At 40.2% G+C, this 14071-nt stretch overlaps 1 protein-coding gene across 4 annotated transcripts in view; it reads right to left on the reverse strand.

Moving 5' to 3' along the window:
• KALRN (kalirin RhoGEF kinase) overlaps nt 1-14071 on the reverse strand; it is a gene marked incomplete at both ends in the record, with an annotated part of 502255 nt that overhangs the window by 199957 nt on the left and 288227 nt on the right. For all 4 annotated transcript variants that reach the window (XM_084264735.1, XM_084264736.1, XM_084264734.1 and 1 more), the window contains one exon: nt 4995-5186. In XM_084264735.1, the coding sequence (XP_084120861.1) occupies nt 4995-5186 (192 nt within the window). The remainder of the gene's footprint in view (nt 1-4994; nt 5187-14071) is intronic.

Below are 14071 nucleotides of genomic sequence, written 5' to 3' on the forward strand. Positions count from 1 at the left end.
CAGGCAGACCTGGCAGGCTCCCCAGGGAGATGTAAGCACTGAGCACCTTGTCCTATTGCTCTTCTGACTTACTTTGGGTCAACAATGCCCAGCGAACACAGCCTGAAAACAACTACTGCCTCTGCTGCTTTTTGCTGCTGTCTTGCAGGACTCAAGGCAACACAAAGGTGGTAATCTGAGACCCACTGAGGCATGAGAAACCCAAACCGTGTTTTTCATGCTCTGGAGAGCTGTGAAGCAGCTACAGAACTGCTCTGTAGCTGAGGTAAGACCCATATACCACAAATGGATCTAAATTCAGTGAAGTTCCTTCTGTTCTAAATTAGCAACTTCTTTGTCAGCCAGTACAAGTAACACAACAAATCTTTACTTCAGTTATACAGAGAATACACTGACTGACATATACTTGCTCTTAAATATCAACGTTAATCCTAAAAGCCTAAAATCCCACCAGTGAAGCTAAGAATTTATTTGCACACACAGAGAGCTATCTATATGCAGCTTCATCTCAACAGTCACTTGACAAAAGCAATTCCCAGGCTTTTCTACAGTGCTGTTAAACCCCCAGAACTGAAGCTGTATCAGAAACTGCTGCTAAGCCAGGCAAAACAAAGCTATGATTGCTAAACAGGGAAGAAAAACTTTATGGAAAGTAAAGACACAAGTTGCTAAGCCAACATTTAATTATCCAAGAGAATTTTAAAAGTTTTTAATGATACAGAAGAGGTGGCAGTGCTCATTTGTGCCTACATTTCTGTATTTGGAATTATAAAGTACACCTCAGAACTGTAAATACAGAACTCCAAGCCTGATGTAAAATATGAAGATACAGACCATGAATTAAAAGATGTTTTTACTATTTGCCTGGAGGTTTATTGAGTCTTCAGGGTGTAATTTTATCACATCTGCAACCTCTTCTCCAGGAGGCTCAAAAACTATTATCTTTTAAACAAAATGAAATGGCAGCCGAGAATCCTGTCTCATCATTTGATCTTAGCAGCTGAGAGCTCACAGTAAAACATCAACTATCATGAGCTTTGTGATAAATTGCAAGATCTGAAAATCCTGCCAATAACCGATGCAGATCTAAAGTAAGAACCTGAATTCAGTCACACTGAGAGAAATTACTGGGGTACAAGCCTGTTCAATGCATTTATCCCACTGCTAATAATTTATAAGTTTACCCTGCCATACAGATAATCAAGTTTGATTACCAAGGCACCAGGTTTCTGTTCACACCATCAGGATTGGCTTGGCCTAAAATGCTATGAAAATATTAACTATAAACTAAGAGAGCGTAATGAATACTGCAGGACAGTGGGACACACATCATCTCTTTTATAGGCATGGAAATAGGAAAACTACATTACTCATGAGTTATGCTACTAACAATCACTTAGGTGACTACTCAAATTTATGCCTCTAAAATGTTTTTTACCATACCAGAAAGCCATCATTTCAGCCCATGGCATGTATTCTTAGGTAAAACCACTTAGAAAATATCAAAATTATTATTATGCTTAATTAACAGTCTTTTCCATATTCCTTCAGTTGTATAAAACAGTATTTAGCAGAAGAAATTCTCTTATAATGCTTTCAAGTGAAATGAGAAGAGATTCACATCTACTGTAGCAGAAAAAAACCCACTCAACTTTTATTGCTCGTGGGATATATGTATTTAAATTACTCCCTAATTCAACACTAAATATTGTCCTGAAGAAGTTCTAGCATGGCAGATTACAAAAGGAAACATTTGTTTGACAAGATCATTTTTTAAAACTGGTAGCTTTTAAGGTTTCTCAGGTGCTGGGAATGTGAGTAGTCACAGGTGGAGATGAAGAGGTGGGCAGAGTGTAGGTGAAGCAGTGAGAAGTTCACAATCACTGTACTCACCCATGCCTGGGAGTTACCACATCAGAAATGCAAATCATCTGTGCTAGGACAACTGTCAGAAGCAACATGTTCATTGCAGGAGATTATTTAGAATATTTTCATAATAAAACATGTCAGTAAGACCTGGTCTTTTCTCCTTAATTCTTCCTTTCAACAGTTCTGTCTCAGTAGATTAATACATCAAGAAATAAGGAGAATTTGGGAGCTTAGATGAAAAATACATCTACGCCATAGTTTCCTGCATTATGGCCAAGAAAACATGAAGGGAACTGTTTATTCTGTTCTAAGGACCTAAGAGAAGCAATTGTTAATAGCTTAAGGAATGTTTTTAAGAACTACAAAGGGAGAAATGAATAATGATAATTATCATTAAATAACTATCAATACCTTCTAGGGTAACGCAAAATACGTCATATGATAAACACATTAACATGCCAACCAAACTACTTTCTCCCCAAGACACTCCCAGGTGATGGGTTTGGAAGGGCAAAGTGCAGTTCAGCATCAGGCACAGCATGGCAGGTAGGAGAGGCAAGGTGTGTCAGCCCTGTGACTGGAATGCCTCCCAGCACAATAGCAGCAGTGGATCTCAGGTCTCCCTGTGTTTTACTGCTGCAGCAAATGGATTTTTTTGCCTTGACACCTGCTAGAATTAAAATCTGACTCTGATTTAATGCTACTGATGCAAAGTGAATTTTGCTTGCTAAATCCTCATTTTAAAAATCGAATCTAATCTTATCTTTGTTGGTTGGGACTGAAATCCTAGGAAATACACTGAGCTTGTTTTTAAGCAGCTTCATAAAATAAGCATGGATGGTGCAGGTCTGACCTGGGCAACTGGGCAAGTGACTAGAGCAAGAGATACCCACATTTGGTCCAGCCCATCTCTGTAGGCTGGGAGGTCTCACTGGGGCTGAGCACATGTAGTCAGGGCCCAGCAAGGAACTACCTGAGATCAGTTGGTATGAAAGAGTGAAAGGACATAATGCTGTGATAGGCAAGGTGGCAAAGGAAGGAAATCTTTAATTCTCCATTTTTGAGACATCTGTTCTACAGTCATATTGAAGCATGACAGTTACATTGGTTAACATGTCATTTTACAATATAGGTGAAGGGCCAAGCAATGAGTCATTTCTACTCAAGCCATCTAGTTTATAGCATTAAAGGTAAATACAGATCCAAATGTGTGCTTTGACCTTTGCACCTGGGCCCCCTCACAGTCTTTGGTTACTTCACTGTCTGTGGGGATCCCCCCCAGTTGACATGCAAATACTAAAACCACAGCAATTTCCTCACTTATTATTTTTGGCAAAAAATATGAGCCTGTGAGACTGCCAGAAGTGCAGAAACGTATCATTGAAGGAGGCAGGTACTGACACACAATGAAATTCAGTGAAGGTGCAGAAAAACACTGTTTGCTGCCCCAGGAATGAATTAACAAAGGGGTAAGTAAGTGAAAACTTCCTTTCCTTTCTCTTGCAGAGCTACCATGGATTATCCTGGGATGTTGGGGCATTGATGTAGGCTGCAACAACTTCAGCAGCCTCTTTGCATCCAACCCAACAGCTGTCATTCCTTCTGATGAATGTGGATTCTTGGATCCACCCCGACTTTGCTGATGTCCCAGTTTTATGTTACAGCTCCCTGTCCCTCTGGAGAGAGAGTGAGTCACCCAGTCTGTCCACTCATCCTGGATCTCCCTAAAGCTGACACCAAGTACTGACTGAGCTCATTAAATCTAGGCCAGTGGAGCAGGCAAATTCCCTGCTTGTTGGAGAAGGGTAGAAGTACAGTGCACTGCAATCCACTGTGCTAGAGCACAGGGAAGCTGTAGCTCACAAACCCAAATTAGGCTACACAGTACTGGTAATCATCAGAAGAAATTTAGATGACAGAAAACATATGATCCTGATAACTTCCTGGAGTCATGCCTATCTTTGTGTTAGTAGTCACCACCTGCATAGGTGAGGCGAGGTTAATCACAGTAGGAAACCAATATGAAATAATTTGGACTGAGGAAATAACCAATTCATTTTCCCCTGTGGGGAAAACGCTGCAAGCGTCTGAGCTACTCTGGGAACAATAGTCCTATTCACAAGCTTGAAGAATCTGGATTTTAGTAGACTGCAGAGGCAGGATGTAAAAGGAAAACCTCTGTGTATCAACAACTATAGTGGACACAATATGATTCCAACTATCTTCCATATATATATATATATATGTGTGTGTGTGTGTGTATATATACACACGTGTGCATACACCCATAATAGCAGGCTTCAGCATGGTGGGGAGCCTGCTTAACACAACTTGTTTGTAACATGTAAATCAACAAACACAGGGAAAGTACTCAGCTTCTAAGCACATCTTCCTGATCACGTGTGGGTTTGCAAACAGATGCTGCAGACCATGAAAACAACCATCCCACCTAATTCCCTCTCTCTCAGCAGAAACCCTATCTTTAAAAGTCACTCATCACCGAATGGCCTTTAGTCTGCAGAAAAATGTGAAGTATGCTTTAATTACATCCCTTGTGGCCTCCCATTTGATGTCCTGTCCACTTTATTCCTGGCGAGACAGCCTTATCTTGGGATATTTTTCAATTACACTAAAGAGCATTTATTCGTGTCCTCACTGATTCGCTGTACCAGTGTGTGGCTATTTGCTCTTTAACCGTAATTCTGAAAAGTGAAGTCTGCCTCATTAAACGATGTAAGCTTTCCAGTAACACTTAATAATAATGGCTGCATTAATTAACATTACATTCAAATGGAATCCCTTGGAGAATACGTATCACACTGCCAGCATGTATATTAGGTTTATACCTAATGTGTTAATACCAACTCATGTACTTACAAGAGAATTCTTACTCTATAACAACATATTCTAGTCGCGAATTAAGCACCGCTTGGTATCCTAGATATGCTGCCCCTATATTTTAGTGTACTATATCATTCAATTCATTCACATTTTGTTTCCTCTTTACAACAGTCATATGCATCAAATGAACTGGATATCCGCGCGGTGCAGCGAAAGATGCCTTATCTGAGCACCTCTTGCAGCACTCCGCAGTACACAGAAAAACTCCCTTATGCACATCTTACCTCTTTGGTGTGAGTATGGAAGGAGACTGACATGTCCAAAAGAAGTTTCCTCTGTTCCACTCTCCGGACAAAGTCCTGAATCCGTACTTCCAGATGCCGGGCTGCTTTATAGATCTCTTCAGGGTCACATTCCCCAGTCTGCGCCAACTGCTCTGCAGCCTCCAAAAGCTTGTCTGCATTGGTGTATGTATTCTACCAGCAAACAAAGCAAGAAGCAGAGTATGAGCAATACAACTGTGGCAAGTAAACCCCTGAAACAGGCTGTTTATACTTGCAAAGGCATGAAAGCAAACGATTACCAAAGTTTTAAAACACCAGTAATAATTCCTAGTGGCACTGCCGTCTGTGAAAGGAGAATGTATAAAGCCACATAGACTAATCTCTGAGTACACATGAAATAATTTCTTATTTGAAACACACCACCCCAGGCCAATCCTGCCAGGCGCAGCAAAAGGACTGTGCACTTGTTTATTTCCAGGTCCCCTGGAATTTCTCAAAGATAATGTGATGAAGCAAGTGGGACTAACCACCTCAGAAGCCTAAGGTGCCTCACGTGACACTCAGCTACAAGCTTCTTGCAAAGGCCTCCCAACAGTTATCATGTTACAGCATGGAAACATGTTAGCCAGAGCTGTCTCAGCGCAAGAAATATTTGCCTTTCACTGTTTTTTTTCTGAGATAACTCGAGAACGCTGTGTCTTCAAGTACCTTCTATGTTTTTTCTGGTCATCTACTGTTCTGCATCTTATTTCTCAACAGGATAATTCCATTGGATGAGCTTGCAGATGCCAATATGTAAAGCTGGGATTGTTCTGGAGCGGTATCATTTCCAATCTGCTGGAGGTGTGTACCTGCCCTCTATTATGTAAGAATTGGAACTCTTCACCACAGGGAACCAAAGAATGCAGAAGCTAAGTGATGTACCCAAGACATGCCAGACTGTCAGGGAACAAAGGTGAATTCTAACAAACTTCTCTCAGCTTTCAAACCACTTGCCCATCCTTTCTCTCTCTTTCAAATTTCTGGGAAACACTGCTGAACCAGAGAGTCTCATAAATAGCAGCAGAAATGGAAAGGGAGCGCAGCCGTCTTCTCCCCAGCCAGGGAGCTATGGTTTGGTTTGTTCTGTTTAGCTATGTCATAGAAGAGCTTTCTTCACTAAAGTCAAGGCCAACAACTCTGTGTCACTTAACAAAAACAAGGAGACACAAAGATAACAACTTCAGGGTGTTTCCAGTATCGAGTAGGATATGGAAATGCTTAGCCTTGGCCTAAGACTGATCCCACTGGGAATTTTAGCCTTCCCATCAACAGAATGAGAATTATAACACTTTCCTTTTCAAAACCCTACTGAGAATCCTCCTCAGTTTAAAAGGCATCAACTGTATACATTTACATAAACTACCTTTGAACAGTGTGGATGTACATGTACTTCTGGGATTTCAAGGAACGTTGTCAAACGGAAAAGCTAAAAGCAAGTCATGTTGTTCTTACTTAGATAATATCCCACTGCAGTCAATAGTTGTTGCTGGAGAAAATGTTCAATACAGAGATGGAACACTGCCCTCCAAGTGTTTAATGGGGGAAAATATTTCCAGTTATTAAAAGCAGAAAGAAAACAGCTCACTCGCTGTTCATTTTCCCAGTTTCTGAGGCCTGATTATAAATATACAGTATTTGCATTTCTCCTTTTGGGCTGTGAAGAACATATTCTAGGCAGTTTTGTTACTAATAGTAAATTTTTATTCCCTCACTTTCAGGCCACTGCTATAATGGTTAGGTTGTTAACAGTGGCAAAATGTTATGTTTTAATAATCATTTTTTGGAAACTTCTTTAGCTGAGAATTTGTAAAAAAAATGTTCCATTCAATATGATCTGAATTAAGGTCCAGTTTCACTTAACAGCATCCTTTCTGAATGATCCTCTTCCAACAGTATTTGGAGCTAATGCCAAAGCTAGCACTCGCTTGCAGTGTACTCCACTCTAGGGTTTTTCACACATTACCACTCTAACAGCTCGAACACCAGTCCAGCTCCTTAGGGAGAAGGCTGTGCTCTGCTTTTATTTATAATATTTAGTACACTTTTAAATGCATTCACTCTCTCTGTGCACAGATTTGAGACACAAAAGCCTCTGCTGAAACACTGTATGAATACAGCTTTGCATTTGTCCCTAACACGTGTTCATCTCTGCTGAAAACCATGACAGGTTTACAGATCCCAACACGTGATACACTCAGTCTAGGTGAGATGAGTTTACCCATATGATGATCAGATATAAATATATTATATGGTGAAAAGGCTGTAGGCTTAGCCCTAGACTTTGGAGAAAAAAAGACTTGAGAATGACCTCAACAAAGGCCCAGACAAAAAGGATGCAGTGGTCCTGTAGTGGTCCCTTTGTATTGCACGAGCTTCTCCAAAGGGAAAGGGGATTTTCTGTAAGGAAGCTGGTGGGGTGCAGAAGGAGGCATGTGCTATGTTTCCCTTGGGCTGTGTCAGGCACTCTCAGCGTACAGCAATACTTCCCTGAAGCATTCATACCTAATTTTGGGCAGTTTGCTTAAACATGTTGTGCACGAGAAGCCTGAACACAGCACATTGTAAGTGTGGTGAAATGTTTGTTTGCCTCTTTTTCGATCTTTGTCCACTGAGTTCCCAGCTAAGTGTCTGGGTTTCAAACAGGTGCAGTTTATGACAGGAAAAACACTAATGCCTTTATCCCTGTCATTCCAGAAGGAAGGTCAGGTGCTGAGAGATTTCTAGCTCACTGTTGCAGATTTAAGAGGTTTAGATACATTTCAGATAAGCAACCACATTTGGGAGTTAAACACACTCTCCTTGAACTTCAGAGTTTGATGTATTGATGAAAGGATTGTCATCTACCATCAGCAGAGGTATAAACACAGCACAGGTCAAATGAGCTAGAGATCAGTTATTTGCTCTACTTTTGTTCTGTTCACTTGCTTCATGTGCATATAAAGTTGTTACACATGTAAAATATTTTCATGTTTTCTATTTCTCTACAAGCGCAGAATTAAATCTGTATCAAACCTGAGAGCTCCATCCTGACTATAGCATGGCACTGCTTGCCTGCTTCATGCCTTATCTTCTCAGGCTCACTCTCCTGTTGGTAAGGTCCTCAGAGGACAGACCCCTACTTCATTTGTTAGAAGTACTTTGTACTTTTTTTTCATAACCCTGTCAGGCAGGGTGGGGCTCCCAGAGACAATTAGTTTTCATGATGAAGAACAGCATGTAATGCCTCCTTGTCCTTCGGAGGTCTGGAAGGATGTACCAGGAGCACAGGCTGTAAGTACATCTCCAAACTGGAATCAAGATTCAAAACTTGGAAAGAAATTTTTGCTACTAGAAGGACGATTGTGGCTGTCTCTTCTTCTGCAAACCACAGACCCATGGAAGGTTTTCTGTGGCATCCTGAGGAAGGTGACACCAAAAATGGCCAACCCCTGCAGAGGAAAGATCCCATGAAAAACTTCCCTTCTACATCTGTAAAGAATAGCTCCTGTCAAACAATAATAGCTTAAGTTTCAAAGAAAAATAACCGATGAGTTGTAAAATCTTACTGTCTCTGAAGCTTTAGGGATGTGTGGTATTTTCTCCTAAGGTTGCATTAACCCCTGAGAGAACTGTCACGTGTTAATCCTTGAAATTCTCAGTGGTCTGCTAACTGGCTTTACATACTTCTGCACCGTTTCAGGCACAAAACCAACTTCCAGCTAAGATCTCTTAATAATCTTTCTATACTAATCTTTGCATAATCATATTTTTCAATCATTAAATCTTCAATCACAAGAAAATGAAACTGCATGCTTCAGGTTTCACAGGGGAAATGACTGGAATATATGCTTTTGGAATTCATTTTAGACAGAACCAGGAGGCTTTCATCTCTGGTCTGTTTCTTGCAAATAACAAAACAAGAAACACAATTACGGAAAAGAAATGGACTAACAAAACCAATACAACAATCCCTATCAAAATTTAGAATTGGGGGTGATTGTCTTATCCCATGGCAGTATTTATTAACAGGATTCCCATAACTTTGGCTCATTAATGGTTAACAGTTTGATATTCTACTGCAAGTTGAAAAAAAGTGATTTATGAAACAGCTGATGTGAAATTTTTGCCTGTTACATTCATCATACTCTCCTCTGCATTTCATACCAACAAGCCCCAAAATGTCACGATTCATTTCCATCTCTGACCCAGGTAGCAGATCTCAGCTGAGATTCCACCATGTCTCCAGGTTAACGTTTATGAAGCCATTGCTGAATCAGAAGTACACTATCCAAACATAGCTATTTCAGCAAACTGCCAAAGAGATTTCCTTAAAGTTGAAAGAAACGTAACTTTCTTCATAATCTTTGTGCCAGGGAAGTGTTTTGTCAACTGTTTTCTCCTGGTCTTTTTAACCCAGAGAAGGAGCTGTGCTCATTGTGTCAATGTCAGAGCCCAGGCTTTGTGCAGTTTGTGCTTGGCCTCACATGTTGTGTAGGAAATAGCACAGCACTGCTTAGTCCAAACCAACCAAAGGGCCCCAATTCTGGTTTAAAAGTATTTGGTATTTTCTTTCACTAAATAGATAATTAAATGAAAAAAATACTGAACAATGCACCAGTTAATTCTTGGCCCAATAAAAGGTTAGAGGCAGCGGAACAGAAATATTTTGCCTTTCTTATTTATGAGATGTATTGCAAGCTGAAGAAATCTAATATCTTATTCACTTAGAAACAATTTAGAAAGGAATGGAATAGTTCATTTGTAAGGAACCTACCATGATCATCTAGTCCCACTGCCTGACCACCTCAGGACTCACCAGACGTTAACGCACATCGTTAAGGGCATTGTCCAAAAGCCTCTTAAACAGTGACATGCCTGGGTCATCAACCACCTCAGAGGAGGCCTGTTCCAGTGTTTGACCACCCACTCAGTAAAGAAATGCTTCCAAATGTCCAGTCTGAATCTCCCCTGGCACAGCTTTGAACCATTCCTACGTGTGCTGTCACTGGATCCCAGGGAGAAGAGCTCAGCACCTCCCTCTCCACATTCCCTCCTCAGGAAACTGCAGAGAACAATGGGGTCCCCCCATCCTCCTCTCCAAACCAGATAACCCCAGAGTCCTCAGCTGCTCCTCACAGGACATGCTTTCCAGCCTTTTCACCAGCTTTGTTGTCCTCCTCTGGATGCATTCAAGGACCTTCACATCCTTTGTAAGTTAAAAAAGAGAAAAAGTATAAAAAGGAAACACACCAGTCATACCTATTTGTGCTTTTCACTGATCCTTCCCATGTTATTAAGGTGTCAATCAATGTAGTACAGCACTTTGGTTTCAACCCAAGTGCATTTTCAGAAAATAGTTTCCTGTAGTTCTCCCTCTACTCTTAGCAACTACACCTGTAACTAGTTTATTGTGGCATGTTTCTAGGCAGATTACAATGAAAATAGCTGTGTGGAATGGTAGTCCAGGGCAGTCTGTGGCCTGAATCTGGGCTTTTTTTTTTTCCAGAACAATATCCCCTTGCACAGTATTTTACAGCTGTTTATTATATTTGAGAGGTTTTCATGGTAACTGCCTCCAAGATCTCCAATGTGCTGTGAACCATGCCAGTCAGCCAGGGAGAGATGTTCCATTCTATACATCAGGAGAGACATGAGGCAGAGTAATGGGATGGGAGAACAGATACACTATCACATTAAACACGAAAGCCATACCCTAGACCTTGCGTTTCCTATGTACACATTTAGATATGCTGAAGAGGAAGGAGGTAGAGCTGGTTTGCCTTATTCAGTGTTAACCAAGTTCTGGGGCTGTGAAAAGCAGTTCCAGGCTATGGTTCCTCGTATTGATTCAGAGAGCTCTGTCACTTAGGTTTCACCATGTAAAAGGCAACGAAGAGATGGCATCTCTAGAGGCCAGTAAGTACTGACTAGAGAGAACTTAGGTGACTAGCTTAGATCTGATCTTCCTGACTAAAGACTAGCTATGTGAATCCCATCTTATGCCTGCAGGCTGAAGCTTAGGAGACTTATTAGGCTTTCTCTGATGTGATCTCTCCTTCATGTTCTTTAGAGTCGTGACTTGACTCTTCAACACCAAAGATGAAATCTCAGTATTATTACTCCTGCTGTGAAGATGGGATGTTGAGACAAAGTTCAAAGCCTGATCCATCTCTCACTGAAAATAGTGAAAAGGATCTTACTGACTTCACTGAGATCTGGGTCAGCCTCCTAGCCATTTACTCCAGATCGCAGGAGGAGACAAAATTGGCAAAGGACTAAAAATAGAACTCTGGCAGCCTCGTACCCCTGTTCTGCACGTAGACAGGGGGTAGCACTCCTCCCTGCAGAAACTACAGCACGATTCACATTCTAAAAGTGATAATTATGGAACTGATTCTGCAGTTATTCTAAATCCTTATGAAATACTCTTATCCTTAGTTATGAAGTTCAGTCACTGCTATCAGATTCTTTGCTCAAGCCATTTTGTTAAAATTAGCTTCAGTTTTTTGTTTAGGTTAAGTGATCTCACAGTCAGGCTCTTGTGGAGAATTATATCTTTAGTAATATGATATGCTAAAGCTAAATTGAGTGACCACAATGAAGCGTTTCTTTGATAAATAAATCTGGGGTTTAAGGAAGCATCCATCTTTGTCAAAATTCCTCCTCCCTTAAGAAGGGCAAAGGCTAAGTGCATATGATGATCTAATGTAAGATGTGATTTTTATTCAGTCTGAATTTCACATAATCAAATCAAGAGCTGTGTTCTTACTTGTGTTTTATTGCTTTAATTCAAAACAGACTTACCAGGAATTGCAGTTACAGAAGTTAAAGGTAGAACATCGCTCTGAGGTCACACAGTCACTTTGTCTGTCAGTACAGGATTGCTCCTTACAGTACACTAGAACAGAAGCTCTTCAAAGCTTTTTTAAAAATGTCCAGGTTAATGAAGTTCCCATCACTTTCTTTGGCAGACTGTTCTTCCTTTAGATATGGCAATTCATCTGAAGAATTTCTTCTCACAATTTTGCCCCAGCTCTCCCTACGCTGTCCTTGAAGTCTGAGCTCTCCAAATACTCTTATATTCATCTTTTGATGGACACATAAGAACAAGCCTACCTTCAAATGAGTGAATTACATTTGAGTAGTTTAACAAAATGAGTATCTCAGGTAAGTTTGTGAGTACAAGTGTGTGTGTGTGTCCAAGTATCAACCACCTGACAATGTCAATGAAACCACTACAACTCTCAGAACTGCATCTATTTGCAAATGCAGCCTGAAAAGTCACCTATGCCCCAGCACACCAGCAATGCACAGAAAACCTCTCTTCCTGCTCCTGGCAAAGTTATATTTGCATCTAGTACACAGGGTTGAAAGGGCCTTACACCTCTGATCTCTCCTTGTGGGACTATGGCTCATTCACAGTGTTTTACATGATTTTTCTTCAGCAATTTTCTGAGTGAGAATCTGTATTTACTGACCCATTGTCACTTCCTTCCTCGCTGACATTTGAAACTTAGCTCAGCTCAGGAACATACACAGGTTTGTGGGATGTGAAGTTTGCTCCCATTTCTGATGATGATGAGGCCAGATATAGCACAATGCTGCTAGTAATAACTACTTTACACCACCATTATTTAAGTGGATTATCTAAGCATAAGTGATTTTTCAGCATAAATGAGAAATACATAGTTCCCAGGAATGATGAGGTAGATATCACATAGCATCCTCACTAACCATTACCAAGAACCAGATATTCTTCTACATATCCTAATCTTTTATTTATGATTTCCCCTCAAGTTTCACAGAAAAATGGAGATTAATTTATTATTTGAATTTAAAAGAATAACACACATCACATCAAATGCTGAAAGCCCACATAAATTGTTTAAAAGTTACTTTAGACCTTCAAACTAATAAATAAGCAAGTCGAGAATTAACAGCTTGAAATAAATTAGCTAAAGAAATTTATCATATTGGATACTTACTTTAGATTAAATGAATGTTGCCTATGGAACATTTTATGTTCATCTCAATCAGGAGTGCAGTCATATATCAAGTAGAGAAAACTCTTATCACTACAGTCACACTAATTAACTCCAGTGTGATCACAACAATTACTGAATGAAATGCCAATGAAACCTATAGCAAAATAATCTTTTAAATACTATCTTCTAACATCACACATCATTTACAATATTAGTTAAGTGTGCAAAGACACATAGATACAACAGGCGTGTACATAGCACACACACACAAAGAATGAAGTAACTTCTTAGCTCAGTGTGGTCAACTTAACCATCAGAGGGAACAGTTTTCAGAAACTGCATTGAAACAACTTGACATTTAACTGAAGTGCTCTCACAGCCCTTCAGAGCCACCAGTTACATGCCACTTTGGTACCTTAAAGCAGCCTAAACAGAAAGACCGTGTACTTAATAAATATGAAGGTTCATTTCATGCTTATAGGGGAAAGAGCAAGAAATATGATGGTAGGATTATGCAGGTAAAGGTCAGTTAACGGTCTTCTTTTCTGTCATCCTACTGCTCTTCTGGGAGAAGCATACCTAAACTGCATATTAAAATGAGATGATGAAATAGTCCTATTGCTGTTTAATATTCTGAAGATTGCATGGACTCTACAAGGATGTACAAGAATTGGGGAAAATATTGGAAATTTATGATTATAGACAAATTGTAGCCAAGCATTTGATCCTTGGTACCATCCATAAAAAGAGTGTGACCCCTTTCCTTTGAGAACATCCATGCACAGTAATAGGCACATGGAGGTGAGCAACAGGAAGGACAGCAGAACAGTGAAGACAACACAACTGACTGAGATGCCATCATACAACAGTTCTGGTTATGAAGCTGAACTGGTTTTAAGGCTAAAAAATAATATAATCTGATACTGGCTAGTGTTATGAAGCACAGTGAGTGTACCAATAACATGACATTATCGAGTCAGCGTGCAGTGATTAGCAGTGTATGAATGAGAGGTGCTCAAGTGACTGAAAGGTAACTGTGTCTTTGAAACTCAGCAAAGGGGAAGAAAGCAT

The sequence above is a fragment of the Gallinula chloropus genome, assembly GCF_964237585.1.
Source record: "Gallinula chloropus genome assembly, chromosome: 5".
Taxonomy (NCBI): Eukaryota; Metazoa; Chordata; class Aves; order Gruiformes; family Rallidae; genus Gallinula; species Gallinula chloropus.